General features: G+C 68.4%; 2 protein-coding genes across 3 annotated transcripts in view; both read right to left on the reverse strand.

Annotated features, from left to right (window-relative positions):
- Positions 1–458: 458 nt before the first annotated feature.
- PRKAG1 (protein kinase AMP-activated non-catalytic subunit gamma 1) lies at positions 459–3,983 on the reverse strand. Of its 2 annotated transcripts, none has more exons than XM_075075874.1 (12): positions 3,923–3,983; positions 3,751–3,811; positions 3,177–3,280; positions 2,851–2,932; positions 2,715–2,773; positions 2,569–2,614; positions 2,405–2,459; positions 2,175–2,301; positions 1,630–1,795; positions 1,424–1,461; positions 1,156–1,302; positions 459–1,056 (listed from the first exon to the last, which is right to left on the reverse strand). In XM_075075874.1, exons 1-12 carry the CDS (start codon positions 3,926–3,928, stop codon positions 958–960), a joined length of 990 nt encoding a protein of 329 aa, XP_074931975.1. In that variant the 5' UTR covers positions 3,929–3,983; the 3' UTR covers positions 459–957. The 2 variants fall into 2 exon arrangements, with proteins under 2 accessions (XP_074931975.1, XP_074931974.1); XM_075075873.1 differs by having other exon boundaries at positions 3,177–3,304.
- Positions 3,984–4,309: 326 nt separating this feature from the next.
- KMT2D (lysine methyltransferase 2D) overlaps positions 4,310–17,819 on the reverse strand; it is a 28,025-nt gene continuing 14,515 nt past the window's right edge. Inside the window, 21 exon segments of the mRNA XM_075075872.1 lie at positions 4,310–6,249; positions 6,364–6,472; positions 6,561–6,634; positions 6,740–7,025; positions 7,110–7,240; positions 7,375–7,511; positions 7,669–8,839; positions 9,215–9,354; positions 9,438–9,573; positions 9,677–9,825; positions 10,352–10,527; positions 10,625–10,706; positions 10,794–10,950; positions 11,036–11,200; positions 11,275–11,418; positions 11,506–14,499; positions 14,585–14,817; positions 14,965–15,031; positions 15,223–15,310; positions 15,404–15,527; positions 15,622–17,714. Coding sequence (XP_074931973.1) covers positions 6,157–6,249; positions 6,364–6,472; positions 6,561–6,634; positions 6,740–7,025; positions 7,110–7,240; positions 7,375–7,511; positions 7,669–8,839; positions 9,215–9,354; positions 9,438–9,573; positions 9,677–9,825; positions 10,352–10,527; positions 10,625–10,706; positions 10,794–10,950; positions 11,036–11,200; positions 11,275–11,418; positions 11,506–14,499; positions 14,585–14,817; positions 14,965–15,031; positions 15,223–15,310; positions 15,404–15,527; positions 15,622–17,714 — 8,749 coding nt within the window. The 3' untranslated portion in view covers positions 4,310–6,156.

Here is a 17,819-nt window from a genome sequence, read left to right on the forward strand (position 1 = left end):
GAGCTGGTGGTGGCGGGGGCCATGTCTCGGCCTCCCCCCTGGCCCGGAATGTGCCACGCTCAGCACGGCCAGGCCTCGCGCCTCCCCCGAGCGACACCGGCAGCGAACCCAGGCGGCCGGGTGGCCGGCGACCCCCGCCAGCACCCCACGGGGACCCCAACATCCCGGCACCCCTCCACCGCTGCCCTCCGGGCTCCCCCAACCCCTGCCCTGACACCCCCACCCTCACTGTGGTCACCACCACGAGGGTCCCCACGTCTCGCCAGGTCCCTGTCCCTGTCCCGTCCCCAATCCCGCCCTTTTAGAAAAGCCACAGGCGGAACAAACAGGGATTTAGGGTCTGGGCGAGCTCAGCAGATTCCCCCTGTCCCGCGGGGGGGGTCGAACCCCCTTCTCAGGGCACCCCCTCCCTCAGCACCGGCGGCCGGTGCCCCCGAGCGCCCCGCGACGAGGCCGGGTTCGTGCCAGGTCTGTGTTTATTCGCGGTTTCTCTCCGCACACGAAGCGGTGGCGGGTGCGGACGCGGCCCGGTGGGGAGTGCGGCCGGCGGGGGGGGCCCGGGGGGGTGCAGGGGGGCAGCCCCGTACCGGGCGGAGCTGAATGAGGGGGGATTAAAAACAAACTCAGTGAAACCCTGCGTGGGGGCCACGGGGTGAGGGGGACGAGGGCCCGCACAGGGAATGGCCCTGCACTGGGGTAGCACCTCAGGGGGGTCTGGGTGAGCCCCCAGCACCCCACTGCCCGGCCAACACGGCTTTGGGGCACAGGGTGCAGCATGTGGGGAGCCACGGGCTGGGGCCGCGTGGGGCTGCCCCACAGCTGGAGGTTATTGCTAGACACTGCTGGTGAGTCGGGTCCCTACCCGGGGCGTCCCCGCCAGCCCCGGCTGGGCACAGCGTGGTGGGGGCGGGAGGGTGGGGGCACTGGGAGGGGCAGAATCCCCCCCGCCCCACCGCCTCAGGGGCCCTGCGGGAGGACCAGGGCTTGCAGGATATCCGAGAGAGAGACGATCCCCTTGACCACGTCGCTCTCGTCCACCACCACCAGCCGGTGAACCTGGGGGCGGGGGGGTGGTGTGTCACACGGAGGGGCTGAGGCCGGTGCAGGGACCCCGGGCCCCCCGCCCATCACCGGCACCCCAGGGGGATGGGTTACCTCGGCCTCTACCAGGCGGTTGATGATGGTTTCCAGCGTCTCATGCTTGTAACACTTGAGGACGCCCTCAAAGTAGTGGGAGCGGTGCTGCAGCGCCCGCGTCACCGTCACATCCAGGTTGTTGTAGGTCTTCTCAGCCGCCAGGTTCTGGGACAGCAAGAGGTGTCAGGGATGTAGCTGGGCCCCACGGGACCCCCACTGCCCCGCAGTCCCGCCCCTGGCCAGGCTTTGCCGCCTGCCCACTGCCACAGCCCCCCCCAGTACTCACAATAACATCGAATTTGGAGTAGATATCCACCACCCGCCCTAGGGAAGGAAGGAAACGGATATGAGAGGCGCCCGTGGGGCTGGGTTTCCGTGGGGCTGGGTTTCCGTAGGGCTGGTCCCCAGCACACCAGAGGGGACGTGGACCCCGAGCTGGTGGTTTGGGGACAGCCAGCACACGCTGTGCCCCGCACCGGGCCCCATCCTTACCCGAATCGTCAACGACCGGCAGAGCGGACACGCGGTGCTGCACAAAGATGCCCAGCGCCACGTAGATGGGGGTGCTGGTCCGCACCATGGCGATGTTGCTGTAGGTGCCGATCTGCAGCTCCTCCAGTGTCTTGGCCATGAACTCAGGCTTTGGGACCTCTGCTATCTGCAGGGGACGGGGAGGGGGACAGCGCTGACGCTGGCTCGGCCTGCCACGCCACAGACCCCGTGGTGTTGCCGGCTCCGGCCGCCCCTGGCTCGTGGGGGGCCTGGGCCGCGGTCCTAGGAGCGAAAGCAGAGAGCGCTGGGTGCGGAGGGGGGTCTGGGGGACCCCCGGGCAGAGGCGGCGCAGGCAGGGGCGGTGGAGATGGGCTGCGGGGTTCACGCAGCATCCCAGGGGCCCCCCTCAGCACCTGCAATATGCCACGAGGCACCGAAGCTGCACCCACCCCAGCACCCCGGAGCTGGCGGTACCTGGCACAGCCTGGGCCGAGCTCGTCTCAGGGCGGCCCCCGCTGCCGCCGTGGGGCAGGGACGGGACTTACAAAGAGTTTGAGGAACTTGAGGATGCGTTTGTGGGTGAGGATGTAGAGCGTGTTCCCCGAGTCGGGGTCGATGACGGGCAAACGGTGGATCTTGTTCTGGATCAGGGAGGAGACGGCATCAAAGAGGCTGTGGAGAGGGGAGGGGGGGAATTGGCGCTCGCCCAGACCCCATCCTTGCACCTGAGGGTGCCGCCGCCAGCCGTGGCCCCCTCCCTGCAGCACGGGGGTACCTGGCATTGGGGGAGATGCAGACCAGTGGCTTGAAAGAGTCTTGTAGGTAGAGCTCTGTGGGGAGAGGAGACGCTGAGGGGACCGGCAGCGCCACGGGCAGCCGGGGTGCAGAGCTGTGGGGCTCCGGGCAGGGTGGGAGGTGGCCGGGAACGATGCATCTCACCTCTCCACGTCTCTATTTTGTGCTCCTCCAGCTCGTAGATCTGCACCTGGGCGCAAGGAGAGAAACCAGGATCAACCGCCGTCACGCAGAGGCCAGACCCCGGGTCCCCGCGGGGATGAGCGCTCCACAGACACCCCGGTCCTTACCATGGGTGACTTGTAGTAGCGGTGCAGGATGTTGATGAAGTCGGTGATGGTCAGCATGCCTGAGGGGACGGGCAGGGTGAGCGGGGTCCCGCCAGCCCCCAACTGCCCACCGGGACCCCCCGTCCCACTCACTCACCCACAAAGCTTTGCTTCTTGCTGTCCCACAGCGGGGCGGCCCGCACGCCATTGGTGACCAGCGCAAAGAAAGCCTTTTTCACCTGCAGCCGGGGACACAGGGGACGTTGCAGGAGGGACGGGGCACCCCGCGGGGGAGCAGGGACACCCCAGCGGCCCACGTCCCTCTGCCCCAGTTTGCAAGACCTTTATATGGTGGGTGAACAACCCTGAGACCGTCCCCCAGCCCAAAACCTGCCCTCGTGGTCCCAGTTAAGCCCCCAGGCTCCGGCCTGGCCCCCGTCCTGCAGCCCCCAGCCCCAAACCTGCCCCCCAGCCCCGGCCCACCTGCAGGGAAGTGTCGAACACGACCAGTTTGGAGCTGGTGGGGATCAGGTCGTAGCAGCGGTGGGACTTCATGAAGGTGGTGTAGGCGCCGCGGTGGGGCTCCCCTGGGGACGGGCAGCGTGAGGTGCCTGCCAGCAGGGAGGAGACACCCCAGACCCTCGGACACCCCAAAGCCTAGGATGCTCACCCCAGGGCCACAGGGCACCCCAAAACCCTGGGACACCCCAAATCCTGGGACACTCCAGACTCTGGAACACCCAACCCAAGGCCACAGGGCACCCCAAGCCCTAGGACACCCCAAACCCTGGGACACTATAGACTGTGGGACACCCAACCCAGGGCCACAGGGCACCCAAGCCCTAGGATACCCCAAAACCTAGGAAACCCCCACCCCAAGGCACCCCAAACCCTGGGACACCCCCGACCCCAAAACACCCCAAAGCCCACGAAACCCCACCCCGGGACACTCCAGACCCCAGGACAGCAACACCCAAGGCCGTCACAGACCCCGGCACACCCGAACCTACGCGGCACCCCCCGGGCCCAGGGACCCCCCAGACGCTCCCGGTATCACCTTCCGGCCCCGGGGGGCTCCGCTCCGCCGGGCTCTCCGCGGCCGGGCCGGGGCCGGGACCCTGCGGGCAGACACGGGGCGGGTCGGGCCGGGCTGCAGCCCCCGGCCCCGCTCCCCCCCGCTGCCGGCTCCCCCAGGTGCCCCCTCCCGGCCCCGCTGTCACCCCCCCCACCTCCATGGCTCCCGGACCGTCCCGCCGCCGCCCCACTTCCGCCCGGCGCCTGGTACCTACTTCCGCCAGTACTTCCCATGTGACCGGAAGCGCGCGGCCCGCGTGATTCATTCATGACCGTCGGGCGACCTTTCCCCTCCCGCCGGGTCACGGCGCCCCGTGGGGGGCGGGACACACACATTGGGGACCCCGGGGTTGGGGGGGGTGTGGGGTGTCTGACACCCTGGGGAGGGCCCCAGTCACGGGGGGGGAGGGGGGAGTAGGGCACCAACCCCACCCCTGCGGGGCACAGGGGGGTCCCCCATGAGTGACGGGGGGGTGGGACATGGGTGGGGACCCCCTCCACGCCCCCCGACCCCCCCGGCCCAGGGAGGGAGGCAGGCGGCCTGGCTTCTCACGCGCTTTATTTTTAAAATAACATCCAGTGGTTTCGGTATTGGTAAAAACGGGATTTCTACACGCCCCGGCTATGTACAGCTCCGAAAGTTAAATTTCTCGTATATTTTCTGTTAAAACTTTCTCATCCCCCACCCCCACTCTCACTTTTTTATCATCAGTTTTTTTGTTTTCCTCCATTTTTTTTTTTTTTAAAACATTTTTACCTTAAACCTTTTTGCAGCTTTGACGAGTTGCGGAAGCAGCTTTAAAGATTTCCCCCCCCCCCTCCTCCTCCTCCTCCTCCTCCGGCCGTCCCTGCGCTGCCCCCACCACACCAGAGGGGGGAATTGGGGTGGGGGGGCACCGACCCCCCGACCCCCCCCCCCCCGGGGGACAGGAGGGTCCCCCCCACACCGTGCGTTTGTGCGTTAAGAGATCCCAGCACCCCCCGAGGTTCCCCCCCAGGGTGGGGTGGGGGGCAGGTGGCGGCCGTGGGGGGGAAGGGGGGGGGGGCCAGGGCTGGGGTAGGGGGGGCCTGGCCTGTAATGCCCACTCGCTGCTTCGCTCTCCGAGGCCGCCCCTGCCTGGCAGGAGGCTTCAGACCCCCCCCTCAAGCCCTCGGAGACTGGGTTTAAAAATGCCGTGGCCCCCCCTTGCCCCCGCACCCCAAATCTCAGCCCAGCAGAGCACAAAGAGCCCCCCTCCCCCCCCCATCTAGTATATACAATATAAGGTATAAATAGATAAATAACCTTCCCCCCCCCGCCCCGTGCCGATGGCGGCTGCGCACAGCCCCAGCTGTGGGTGCTGCGGGCGATGGGGTGGCCGGGGGGGGGCCCCCACTTGTCCCTGCCGACCCCCCCCCCCAGCACCGGGGGAGCGGGTCTGGCACCCCCCCCCGCCCCGACCCCACCTCCCACCTTGGCACGTCGCATGGCTGGGACCTCCCGGGCTGGGGGACGAGGACAGGGGTTCCCCCCCGCCCCGCGCCCCCCCACCTCTCCCCAGGGACCCCATTGAGGGCCCTTCTGCAGCCACGACCAGAGGAGGGGGACAGGGGGACGGGGGGGGGGGGGGGCTGCCTCCCCTGGAGCCCAGGGGAGAGGGGAAAGACCCCCCCGGGGGCCGGCGGCGCTGCCCGGAAGGGTGGCGGGGGCTCACATTTAAAAACAACAATAACAGAAAAGAAAAAAAAAAAAAATCTAACACTTAAAATGAGGTAGGTTTGGGTGCAGAAGCTCCTTGTGTCTGTCGGGGGCCCTCGCCGTAGGCGCCTCCTTCCGCGCCGCCGCGCTCCGGGGTCTCGTCCACACGCACAAACAAAAAGAGATCAAAGGAACCGAGCGAGCTCTGGCCGCCGCAGCGCGACGGGGCAGAGCCCGGATTGTCGAGCTCAAGGAGTCTGTGTTACCTTGGTAATTAGCGAGCAAATATTATTAGTTTTGTTTCTAAAAAAAAAAAAAAATAAAATAAAAATAAAAATAAAAATAATCCAGGCCGGTTCTGAACTCGCTCCGGCTCCGCTGGGACCGCTCTGCTCCCCCGTGGCTCCCCCACGAGGGAGGCGGGCGGTGGGTGATGGTGGCGGTGGGGGTCTCGCTGGGACCCCCGACCTCCCCCCGCCCCGCCCCGCTTCTTCGTAGGACGAAGCAAAGAAAACCCTGAGTTGCCAGTTCGTCCGTCCGTCCGTCCCACTCGGGCAGGGCCGGCGGCTCGGCGGTGGTCGCCCTCCCTGCCGGAGCCTCCGTGCCCCGGCCGCCACCGCCTGCCCGGCCGCCCTGGCACCTCCCGCGGCCCCGGCGGGTCTTGGCGAGGTCTCCGAGGCGGGGGCCGCGGCCCCCAGCCCCTTTTCCCAGCTAGTTCATCCACTTTCGGCAGTTCCAGGCTCCACAGTGGCAGGGGATCTTGTGCTGATCGTCCTCGAAGTCGAACTGGTAGTCGTAGGTGAGCTGGGGGGGAGCGGGGAGTCACCTACGGCACGGCATGGAGCCCGGCCCCGCCCCCCCCCAGCCCCCCCGGCAGCCCCCAGCCCCCCTCCAGCCACCCCACGCCCCCCGCCTGACCTCCTCCCCCTTGGGGATGCGCCGGCTGGAGATGATGATGATCTTGTCCTCCTTGTCGAAGGTCACGACTTCGGCCACGCAGTTCGGGGCACACGAGTGGTTGATGTACCTGGGTCGGGGGAGCAGAGAGGCGTGGGGTCAGCACCGCTCCCTCTGTGGGGGGGAGTCCCACCACCCCAAAGCCCCCCTGCACTCACCTGGCCGGGCCCCCCGTCAGCGTGGCGTCAATGACGTGCTCATTGTTGATGCGGAACATGTAGATGCCGCGGTTCTGCGGAGGGAGAGGGTGTTGGTGGCTCTACTGAGTCCCCCCACATCCCACCGGAGCCCCCCCCACGTCCCGCCGGAGCCCCCCCACGTCCCGCCGGAGCCCCACCTGCTCCTCATAGATCTTCTCCCTCCGGTTGGCCACCTCGTTGCGGATGATGGTGCCGATGTACTCGATGACCATGGTGTGCTTCTCGATGTCCTTGGCCGCGTAGAGCCCGAGCCCCTGGATGCGGGACCGCGCCAGGTAGACGTTGTTCTTCCACTCCGTCTTCAGGCGCCGGTACTGGGAGGACTTGGAGTGCACGAACTGTTTGCTGTAGGGTGTGTTGGTCTCGCCCGTGAATGTGCTCTGGTAGGCCTTGGACATGCTTGTGCTGTTCAGGGTGTGGGGCCTGCCGAGGAGGGGGCGAGAGGGAGTCAGAGCCGAGGGATCCCCAGGGATCCCGGCTCTCCCGGTGGATCCCAGCCCCGCTCACCGCTTGTAGTGGGTGAGGATCTTGGGCTCGGAGCGGGCGCAGCCGGTGGGGTTGATCATCAGCGGCAGCTCCATCAGCGGATGGCGCCCGTAGCGGAACAGGTAGTTCTGGCAGCTCTCGACGCCGGGCAGCTGCCGAGGAGAGAGCGGAGGGGCCATGGGTTGAGCAGCCGCCCCCGGCCCCACCAGCACGACCACCAGCGCCTTTCCCAACGGGGCTGACCGCCAGCGCAGAGAGGAGACCCCCACCCCCAGCCAGGACCTACCGACTCGGCGATGCGCAGCACCGCGTGCACCGTGAGGCCGAAGAGCTCCTCACCCTTCAGGTACTCAGGGAAGAGTCGCAGCATGTCGGCTTCCTTCCTCATCATCGCCACTGGCTCGATGATCCGGTTCCAGACGGCTGCCGAGGGAAGAGGGGGTTGGGAGACAGGCACCCGCTACAGGCTGCCCGCTGGCACGGACCCCCAGCTCGAGCCACCCTGGGCCTTGCATCACCCCATCCTCCCCATCAGCAGGGCAGGGGGCGGAGGGAGGCAGCGAGCCTCCAGCTCCCTTACCCTGCGGCGAGGAGTCGGAGAAGACCAGATCCTCCAGGCCCTGCTCGATGACTTGCACGACAAACTCGGGGCGGCCGTTGTTCTCGCAGATGGTGCAGCGGTAGCAGCAGCGGCGGTTGTTGGTCCGCAGGCTCCAGTAGATGCGCGTGGCCTCGTAGCCCACGGGGTAGAGGGCCGTGACGCTGTGGAAGTCGGCCATCTGATGCGGCAGGAGCTGCCCGATGGCGTGGAAGACCAGCCCGCCCACGCGGAACATGTGGAGCCGCTCGCCGCGCTGGATGATGCTGGCGATCTGCTTCACCTCATCCCGTTCGATGTAGACGCGTCGGAAGACGGTGAAGCTGCTCAGCTCCTGCTCACAGGGGCCTTTAAGCTTGTGCAAGGGGCACAGCATGGTCTTGTCCTTGAAGAACATGCACTTGGCGCGGATGGCGCAGGCGAAGTGGTAGACACTGGGGCAGCGGATGCGGTTGCAGCTGTTGGTGGCGCCGGTTTTCTGGCATAGGGAGCACTTGGTGAGCAGCCCGCGGTGCAGGGCCACCTCCACGTTGATGAGGGCCCCTCCCTGCGTCTCGTAGACCTCTGTGGACCACAGGGCGCAGTTCAGGTGGACCCAGAGGTCGAGGTCGAGGTTGAGCAGGCGGGCCGGCCCGTCCGTGGCCCCGTCGCCCTCCTCGTGGCAGAAGCAGCACTTGCGCAGGTCCCGCGGCACCTTTTCGGGGCGCAGGGTGGTGCCCAGCTTGTCGATGAACTCCGCGATCTCCTTGTCACCGTCCCGCTTGGCCCCCCCTTTCTGGATGGTGACGAGGAAGCGCAGCCGTTTCCACCGCACCCCTTTCCACTTCTTCAGCCGGGGCCGCGCTTCGTCCCCGTCCTCCGGCGGCCGCGAGCGCGGCTTGAAGCGGGGTGGCGAGTTGGGGGCCGTGGCCCCTTCCTCCTGGGGGGCTGGCGAGGAGGCCGGCGGCAGGGGTGATGGGGGGGCCGGGGCTGCCTCGTGAGCTGCCTCGGGGTCAGGGACCCTGGCAGCCTCAGCGGGGCTGGACGGGGAGGGGACAGAGGGGGACAGCGGGGGCGAGGGCTCCTGGGGCATGACAGAGAGCTGCCGCACGTCCAGGTTGGAGACGTTGTTGACGTAGCAGTGGTGCAGGGTCTTTTCAGGTGCGGGGCTCTCCTACGGCACAGGAACGTGGGTCAGGGCGTCCCAGGGCTGGGGACCTCCCAACCTCCCTGCGCATCATGGTGAAGGGTCCTTGGCCCCGCAGGGACCCCACGGCACCCCACTGCGGTCCCAGCCCTGCAAGGACCTCCCCAACCCCTTCCACAGAGTCCTGGGACACTCAGCACCTCTCCACGGAGGGATCTGGCCCCTCAGGGAACTCCCTGCAATCGTGGGGGGACCTACAGGGACCCCCGTGCAGCTCTCTACAGGGTCACACTTGGTCCCAAAGGGTCCCCTCCTGCACCCCCCACAGCCACAGCCTTACAGGTACCTCAACACCCCTCTCCCAGGGTCACAGCCCTGGGGGGACCCCTGCATCCCGCTGACCTGTCTGAGCAGCGTCAGGAGGTCCAGCTCGCCCTTGAGACTGTAGCCTGGCAGCACTGCATCGAACTGCTTCAGCCACTCGGAGCTGCTGTCCGGCACCTTCCCGGCCAGAGCCGCCCTCTCCTTGCCACCGAGCACCCCTGCGAGAGAGAACAAGAGCTCCCGTCACGGGGTGCCCAGCCTGGGGACGGGGGGAGCCCGCGGGGACAAGGCAGACACTCACCAGCCATGTCTGCCTCCACCTTCTTGGCCTCGACTACTGCTGCTCGCATGGGGCCATCCGGGAACAGCACCTCATAGGAGCTGGGGATCTTCACACTCAGCAGCTCGGCCATGGCCACCATCACCCCGTTGAGGTTCTAGACGAGAGGAGGACGGGGTGGGTGCAGTGCCCCAGATGCCACCACGTGGGGTCACCGCTGGGTCCCCAAGGGTCTCGCCTCCCCCTGTCCCCTTGCTCACCTTGGCAGCCGCTGCAGACACTGTCAGCATGACGGACACCTCGCTGCTCTTGCCCTTCTCCCATGGGGTGCCCGGGCCCGCAGCCCCCACCTTCCCAGGGGGGCCCCCAAAGGGCTCGGTGGCCTCGTAGGGCTTCGTGTCGGGGAACACTGGTGTGGAGAGCAGGGGCAGGGGTCAGAGCTGCGCAGAGCCAGCCCCACCGACAGCCACCCATGAGCCCACCCAGCTGCCCTAGACCCCTGCAGAAATGCTACTGGGAATCCATCACCTTGTGTGGCACAGAGACTGGGGTGCAGTGACGGGGACAGAGCACCCAGCACTGACAGGAGACCCTCGGGGAGTGGCTGGGGGACCCTCAGAACAGGCAAGCCCCAACGCACAGGGGGTCAAGGCTCTGCTGCCCAGGTGCAGCACACCCCACAGACCCCTTCCCCTCACCCCACATTTCCCAAGGACCCTTCCCCTGCCCCACCACACCCCTACCAGCCCACACACCCAGGGACCCCCTTCTGCCCCATCCATACCCCACACAGACCCCTTCCCTGCCTGGTCTGTACATCCCACAGACCCCTTCCTGCCAGGTCCCTACACCCCACCAACCCCCTCCTGCCTAGTCCACGCATACCACAGACCCCTCCTGCCCTGCCTTACCCCACCCAGCACAGCCCAGCCCACCTGGGATACTGGCCCGGGGGATGATGGGGATGATGGGGGACAGCACGCGCTCCTCCAGCTCCGGCTTGGCCTCGCTGAGCAGGGGGAAGCGCAGCAGCTCCTCGCCCAGCACGCTCTCAGGGGACGAGGCAGGGACAATGCTGTCGGGGGAATCGCTCTCGTCGTCGCTCTCCATCCTGCAGGGAAGGAGGTGTCACGGGCTGCAGGGGCTGGCATCACCCGTGGGGGTGTCACCCGTTGGGGGGGGGGGTGTCACCGCGGACGGTGTCTCACCTGACGTCCTCGGTCTGGTTGTGGGGAGGGGTGGGCAGAGCTGCAAGCAGATCCAGGCTCTTAACCTCCACGGCCGGTGTGTCTGCGTGTGGAAGGGACGGGTGTCACGGCAGAGGGGTGACAGCCGGTGGCAAGGACCCCGTGCCACCCTCGTGCCAGCTACGCTCACCTTTCTGGCTGTGGGGCTCGCGGGCTGGGTCAGCGTCCTTGGGCTGCTCGCCCAGCTCCTCGGAGGCCGTGGTGCCGTTCACCATCTTCTGCTGCACGGAGGGGGGTGGCGTGGGGGGCAGCGAGGAGGGTGGCGTCGGTGGGTTGCTGAGGTTGTTCTGGGGGGAGACAGCGGGGTGAGCACAGCGGGGTGGGCCCAGGACCCCCGGGTGGCAGAAGGGCAAGGGCCCAACCCTGCCTCACCTTGGTGAGCAGCTGGGAGTAATAATCAGGTACGCTGTCGAGCACGGCGCTGCCGAAGGCGCCCCGCAACTGGCTCTTCCCGTTGATGGGGCTGCTGCCGAAGGGTGCGAAGAGGCTGAAGTTGGCTGTGATGGTCGGCTCCGTCAGCGGCAGCAGCGACAGCTCCTGGGGGCAGAGAGGTGAGGGGGGGGACTGGGGTGGAAAGCAGCCCCCGCCGTACCCACAGCACGCGGCCGTACCTGCTTCAGCTGCTTCATGAGGGCCTCGCTGGGGCGCAGCCCCTCGTCCTTCCGCAATTTCTTGCGGGACGCTGGGACCCGCTCATTGCCCTTCTGCACCCGCTTGGGTTTGGTAGCCGCCGGCTTCCTGGCGATGGAGGGGTCCTGGGGAAGGAGAAGATAGCAGGAGTTGTGCCAAGCACTGCCGCACAGCCATCGCCCCCCACCCCATCCCACACCGTCCCCGCTCACCTCCCGGGCCAGCAGCACCGGCTGCGGCCGCAGCTCCGTCCCGGCACCCCGGCTCTCCGTGTGCCCGTTGAGCTCGCCCGGGCTCTGCGCTGAGAGCTGCACGTTCTTGGCTCGCAGCAGCTTCTGCAGCAGGAGGTGCCCAGCCTCGGAGCGGCTGCCTGATGCCAGCAGGCTGTTGGCTTGGCCGGCCCCGGCATCCCCGTTGGCCTCCGGCTTCGCTGCCTCGTCTCCGTCCACCTCACACTGTGCTGCCGCCACCTCCTCCTTCGGCTCCTGCTTCACCAACACCTGGGGGGGCTCGCCTGCCGTGGGGGGCCCCTCTAGCACAGCCCCGTTGATGTGGGTCTCGCTGGGGTCAGCTGGGTCTGCACTGGGTGCCTCGGGGTCCCAGGGGCCACGTGCCGGGTCGGGGAGGGTGCCACTCGGCACAGGCGTCAGCCCCTGCTCTGCCGGTGCTGCGGGGCTGGGGGCCGAGGCCGGGACCCCCGGCGACGTCTTCTTTGGCTCTTGGGGGCTCTGCTCAGGGCTGGCCAGGTGCTGGGAGGCGCAGCCCAGGGGCGAGGGGGCCGGTGGCGTGGGGAGCCGGACGAGGCTGGGCTGGGGACCGCGGGCAGCCAGGGCTGCCTGCACCAGCTCAGCCAGGGGCTGCTGGGGGGGCTGCCCCGGCACTGCCCGCCCCTGCTCGGCGGCAAAGCCGGTCTGTGCCTCTGACGGGGTGCCCGGCCGCGGCTGGAAGAGGGACCCTAGCGGGCGAGGGGGCTGGCGGGCTGTGGGGGCTGGGGAGCCGTGATCCGGGGCCTGCCCGGGGAAGGGGCCAGGGGGCCGGAGCGCCTGGCCCTGCTGCAGGAGGCTCTGCTGGTGCCGCTGCACCAGGAGGGCCTGGAGCTGCTGCTGCTGCTGGGGCGTCAGGTGCCGCAGCTGCGGGTTCTTGGCCAGGACGCCCTGGAGCTGCGCCCGGATCTGGCCCATCACCGGTCCCGGCACCTGCCCCAGGAGGCCCGTGGGGAGCGCGGCCGTGCCTGGCAAGGGCACTGCTGGCCCTGCTTTGTGCTGCCCGGGGCTCTGGAGACGCGGGGGCTGCGGCTGACCCTGCAGCGGGCCCGACGGCCCCTTACCCGGCTGCTCTGGGGGCCGTGGCGCCTGCGGCAGCGCCATACCCTGCGCCTGGCCTGTCCCGCAGCCCAGCGGCGGCTCCGCCACCCCGGCAGCGTCCCCGTGCTGCTGGGACAGCTCGGGGCGGGTGGCCCCGGGGCTCTGCAGCGGCGGGGCGAGCAGGGTGCCTGGCTGCACGGGGGCTGCCCGCAGCGCCGGCTGCGAGCCCAGGACGCCCGGCTGCGGGGAGGCCAAGAGGAGCTGCTGGCCCTGCCCCAGCTCAGCCTGGTGCTTGGGGGCCTGGGGCTCTGGGCCACCCAGCGCTGGGGGGTTGAGGGCTCCCTGCTGCTCCTGGGGACCCCCGTGCAGCTGCCCCCCGCTCTCGCTGCCCTCGGCGGGCAGGGCGCTGCCATCCGGCCCTCCAGGCTGGTCCTTGGCAGCCAGGACCGCCGGGGCCGGCTGCATTCCCTGACTCAGGTGCAGCACAGAGGGGGCCTGGCCCGCCGCCCCGTGCTGCGGAAAGTGCTGGATCGGGGGCTGCCCCTGGCCCAGCCCCAGGAGGCCCGTCTGGGCGGCCGTTGAGTTCTGCTGCTGCTGCTGCTGCTGCGGGGCCAGCAGCGCCCGCGACTGTCCCAGCTGCTGGGACAGCACGAGTCGGTGGCCCAGCATCCCCGGAGTCTGCGGCGCCAGTTGGGGCGAGCCCAGCACCCGCTGCTGGTGGGGGGCCAGGAGGACCTGGCGCTGGGGCGGGGGATGGCCCAGCACCGCCTGGTGCTGCAGCCCCGGCGCCTGCGCGTGGCCCAACAAGCCCGGCTGCTGCTGGGGCGAAAGTTGCTGCACCAGCAGACTCTGCTGGCTGCCCATCAGCCCCGGCTGCTTTGGCACCATGGGTTGCCCCACAGCGCCCGGCTGCGGGGCCGGCGCCGGCTGCTGCTGCCCCAGCAGGCTGGGCTGCCCCACCATGGCTGCTGGCTGCATCGAGCCTTGGCCCATGACGCCGGCCTGCTGCATCGACGTCTGTGCCATGACACCGGGCTGCTGCATTGAGGCTTGTCCCATGATGCTTGGCTGTTGCATGGACGCTTGTCCCATCACACCCGGCTGCTGCAACGATGTCTGTGCCATAACACCCGACTGCTGCATTGAAGCTTGTCCCATGACGCCCGGCTGCTGCATCGGTGTCTGTGCCATGATGCCCTGCAGCTGCATTGAGGTCTGTCCCATGACACCCGGCTGCTGCATGGACGCCTGACCCATGACGCCCTGTTGCTGCATCGACGCTTGTCCCATCACCCCTGGCTGCTGCATCGACGCCTGCGCCATGACACCCTGTTGCTGCATTGACGCCTGTCCCATCACGCCCGGCTGCTGCATCGACGCCTGTCCCATCACACCCGGCTGCTGCATCGACGCCTGCCCCATCACACCCGGCTGCTGCTGCAGTGACACTTGTCCCAGCATGTTCTGCTGCTGCAGTTTCTGGGCCAGCTGCATCCTCTGGAGCTGCCGCTCCTGCATCAGGCGGCTGTCGGCAGCCAGCCCGCGGAGCGCAGGGTTCCCGGTGAAGAAGGCGTTGGAGGTGCCTGGCACCGGGGCGTTCCCCACAGCTTGCTGGCCCATGAAGGACAGGCCCTGCTGCACGGCCATGGACACGCCGCCCTGGGGCAGACGCAGCCCCCCGGGCTGCCCTGGCTGCTGGCCGAGGCCTTGCGCGCCCACCACGGCCCCCGCCGGCTGCTGGACGCCGTGCGCCGAGAGCAGCTGCCCGGGGAGCTTGGACATGAGGCGGGGGCTCTGCGAGGGGCTCAGGGCCATGACGGCCGAGGCCTGGTGCTGGTGCTGCTGCTGTTTGTTGCGGTACTCAGCCATGAGGTTGGTGTGCTCCTTCTGCTGCTTCCGCACCTACCGGGGGCGGCGGGGAGGCGTTAGCACCAGGGGACGGCGGGGAGGCGAGAGCACCGGGGGACGGCGGGACGTACAGCCCTACCTGGTCTAGCTGCTTCTGGATCTTGCTTTGCTGTTCCGTCACCAGCTTCAGCTTCTCGGCGTCGGCCTCGGGGAACTCCCGGCCAGCTTTCTTGGCGGTGCGCTGCTTGGCGCAGAGGGCCTTGCGTGACTTGCGGTGCGCCCCGATCTGCTCCTCCAGCACCTTCAGCTGCATCTGCAGCAGCTGCTGCGTGTGGAAGAGCCACTCCTCGTACTGCCGCTGGTCGGCCTCGTCTGCAGGAGCAGGGAGAGGGCTCGGATCAGCAGGGACCCTGGCTCTGGAGCGAGCCTGGCCACAGCCCTGCTCAGCTCAGCCTGCGTGGGCAGGATGAGACTGGCCGGCGCTGCCCCAGCCCCCCTCCCCGCTGCCTTGGTACTCACTGATGACGCCCTGCGCAAAGGTGGGTGGATTGGGGCGAGCCTGGGTTGGGTCGGTGCTGCTCCGCTCCTGGCAGAGAAGGGAGTGTTGGGGACATGTGCCATGCAGTGCCCCCCTCTCCAGTGCCCCCCTGTCCCCTCCCCACCTCCCCAGAGAACTGCAAACCCACCGGCCAGAGCAGCTCCTGCTTGGCAGGGTGCCGAGCACCAGGCCGGGCAGCTCCATGGGGACCCCCATCCTCACCTTGGGACCCCACTCACCTGCCCGCTCCCCGCCAGCAAGTGATTCTGCATCTCAGAGACAGCCGGACCCCCCGAGAGCCGCTGGGCCAGCAGGGAAACCTGTTGCCTTTGGGAAGGACACGCAGAGATGAGGGATGAGCCGGGGCCGAGGCGCCCTGCACGCCCCAGGCTGTGCCCGGCTTCCCACCGTGCCCCTTACCTGTTCATGCCCGGGGCCACCCCGATGCTGCCCTGAGCCATCACCTTCTTGATGCCCTTCAGAGCCACCATCTTGGCCTTGGCAATGGGGTCCATGATGTCCTCAGCAGCAAACTTGTCCAGGTCTGCAAAGAGAGTCGGCAGACGGCGCCGCAGCGCGTTCAAGTCCTGATCTCCCCGCTCAAAAAGGCCCCACGACCCCCCAAAACAACCCCCTACCTGTGTCTGGGAAGAAGCTGTTGGCCAACTGCTGCTGCATAACAAGCTGGGGGGGCTTCAGGCCCAGGGCGGGCGGCTGCACCCCAGCCATCGGCTTCTGCACCAGCACCTGCTGCTGGCTTTGCTGTGGCTGCGCCAGAGCCACCTGCACGCTGTGGGGGGCTGCCAGCACGTGGGGCTGCCCGGGGGCCATGCCCATGTGGGGGGCCAGCGCTGGGCCCTGCTGGGGCGCACTGATCCGGGGCGGCTGCATCAGCGGCGGCCTGGCCACCAGCCCCAGCTGGAGGGGGGGCTGTGGGGCACCCAGGCGGGGCGGCTGCCCCTCGGGGGGCTGCCCGGCTGCCGCCGTGTGCAGCATGGGGTGCCCTGGGGCCGGGAGGTGGGGTGTCCCCCGAGGCAGGTGGGCCGACATCTGCTGCTTCTTCTGCAGCTCCTTCTTCTCGTGCTCCAGCAGGTCCTCGATGAGCAGGGGCAGCTCACTGGCCACCAGCGAGCTCTCCATCTTGTCCAGGTCATCGGCTGGTGAGTGCCGGGCACTGCCCAGGCCCAGGGCTCCACTGTCCAGCTCGAACTTCTCCAGCAAGGGGTTGCTCTGACTGCCCAGCTGGGCAGGGGCCAGCCCGCGGCCAGGGGCGGCATAGGGGTCCTTCTCCGGCACGGGAACGCCGGCATGGCTGCTGTTAGGGAAGTGTGTCATGCCAAGGCGAGTTGAACCAGCCCCAGGGCTCAGGAGGGTCTGGCTGGATTTGAGGCTTAGCCCCAGCGAGGCAGAGATCTTATCCGTGCCCTGAAGGGCCTCCGACTTGACGGGGACCGGGAGCCGCTCGGGGCCGCTGGCGGTGAACTGGCAGGGAGAGGTCTTCAGGCAGCCGTCCTCCAGCTTGGGCTTGACGTCGCTGGGCAGCGAGCCTGCCTTCACCTCCGTGCCCTGCACCTTGAAAGCGGAGTCGGGTGCCAGCGCGGCGCCCGTCGGGCAGGGAGCAGGTCCCAAGCCCACCGCGGGCACCAGCCCTTCCTTGGGCACCTCCTGGTCCTCCACGGATGGGGCCGTGTCTTTGCTGTCCCCAGCGTCGGGGAGCTTCGAGCTAGGTGCTGGCGGCTCCGTCTTGAGCTGGGCTTCGCGCTCAGCCTTCTCGTTAGCTGACTCGACCAGGCGAAGGTGCTCATTGAAGATGTCCTTCTTGTCGCCAGTGTCCAGCTCGGGGTCGGTGTAGGCCAGCAGGTCAAACTCGTCACCGTTCAGCAGGTCGTCGAGGTGGGGGTCTGCCGTCTCCAGGCTGTCCAGATTGTCCAAGTCATCGTCCCCTTTAGCCACATCCGGATCCAGGCTCAGGTTGGCCAAATCATCGTCGTCTTCCAGGTCCTTGTGGGAGCCAAAGTCATCGTCCAAGTCGGGCTCCACCGGCACCTCGCAGGGCAAACGTCCCCCCTCCAGGCTCAGGTGGCTCTTCCCTGGGGCAGGAGCTGGCGCGGGGTCTGGTGCGGGGCCATCCTTCGGCCCCTCGGGGCGGAGAGCAGAGCCGGAGGACAGCGGACGTGGGGGGATGTGCTGCAGCTCCAGGCTGGGGGCCGGCAGTGGCAGGGGGGTGGCCGCTTTGGCGTGAGGCTGGTGGTGGCTGTTGCTCATCTCGGTGCCCTGCGGGGAGGCGGGCGGCAGCGGTACCGGCATCTTCTGGGGCTGCAGCACCGGGGCAGGGAGCGCCTGCATGGGCACAACGGGGGCGCAGAGGGCCTGGGGGTTGCCCTCCTCCCCAGGCAGGAAAAAGCGGGGCCGGGGTGCCTGGGGGGCAAAGGGGGGGCCCACGACCCCCCCGGGTCCCTTCTGCACGTTGTGCCGCAGTTCAATGAAGGGTGCGCCCAGGGCGGCGGGCGAGGTGGGCACCGTCTCGGCGGGCGCTGGCAGGCGGGTGCCCAGGCTGCCCACGGGGGTGCTGGCGGCTGGTGGGGCGAAGCGAGAGGCAACGGGGAGCCGCAGGGCCACGGCCGCCTGCTGCTGCTGCTGCTGCTGCTGCTGTTGCCAGAGGTGTTGCTGCGGGGATGGCGCCGGAAAGACCCCGCGGGGGTAGAAGGCCTGGGGGGGCCCCACTGCCGCCCTGCAAGACACCACGGTGTCGGCATCAGATCGGCACTGCCACAATACACCACGCGCAGGACCCCGGGGATCCCAAACCCCTCAGACCACACCGGGCACCCACCAA

This window comes from Phalacrocorax aristotelis, chromosome 26, assembly GCF_949628215.1.
Source record: "Phalacrocorax aristotelis chromosome 26, bGulAri2.1, whole genome shotgun sequence".
NCBI lineage: Eukaryota > Metazoa > Chordata > Aves > Suliformes > Phalacrocoracidae > Phalacrocorax > Phalacrocorax aristotelis.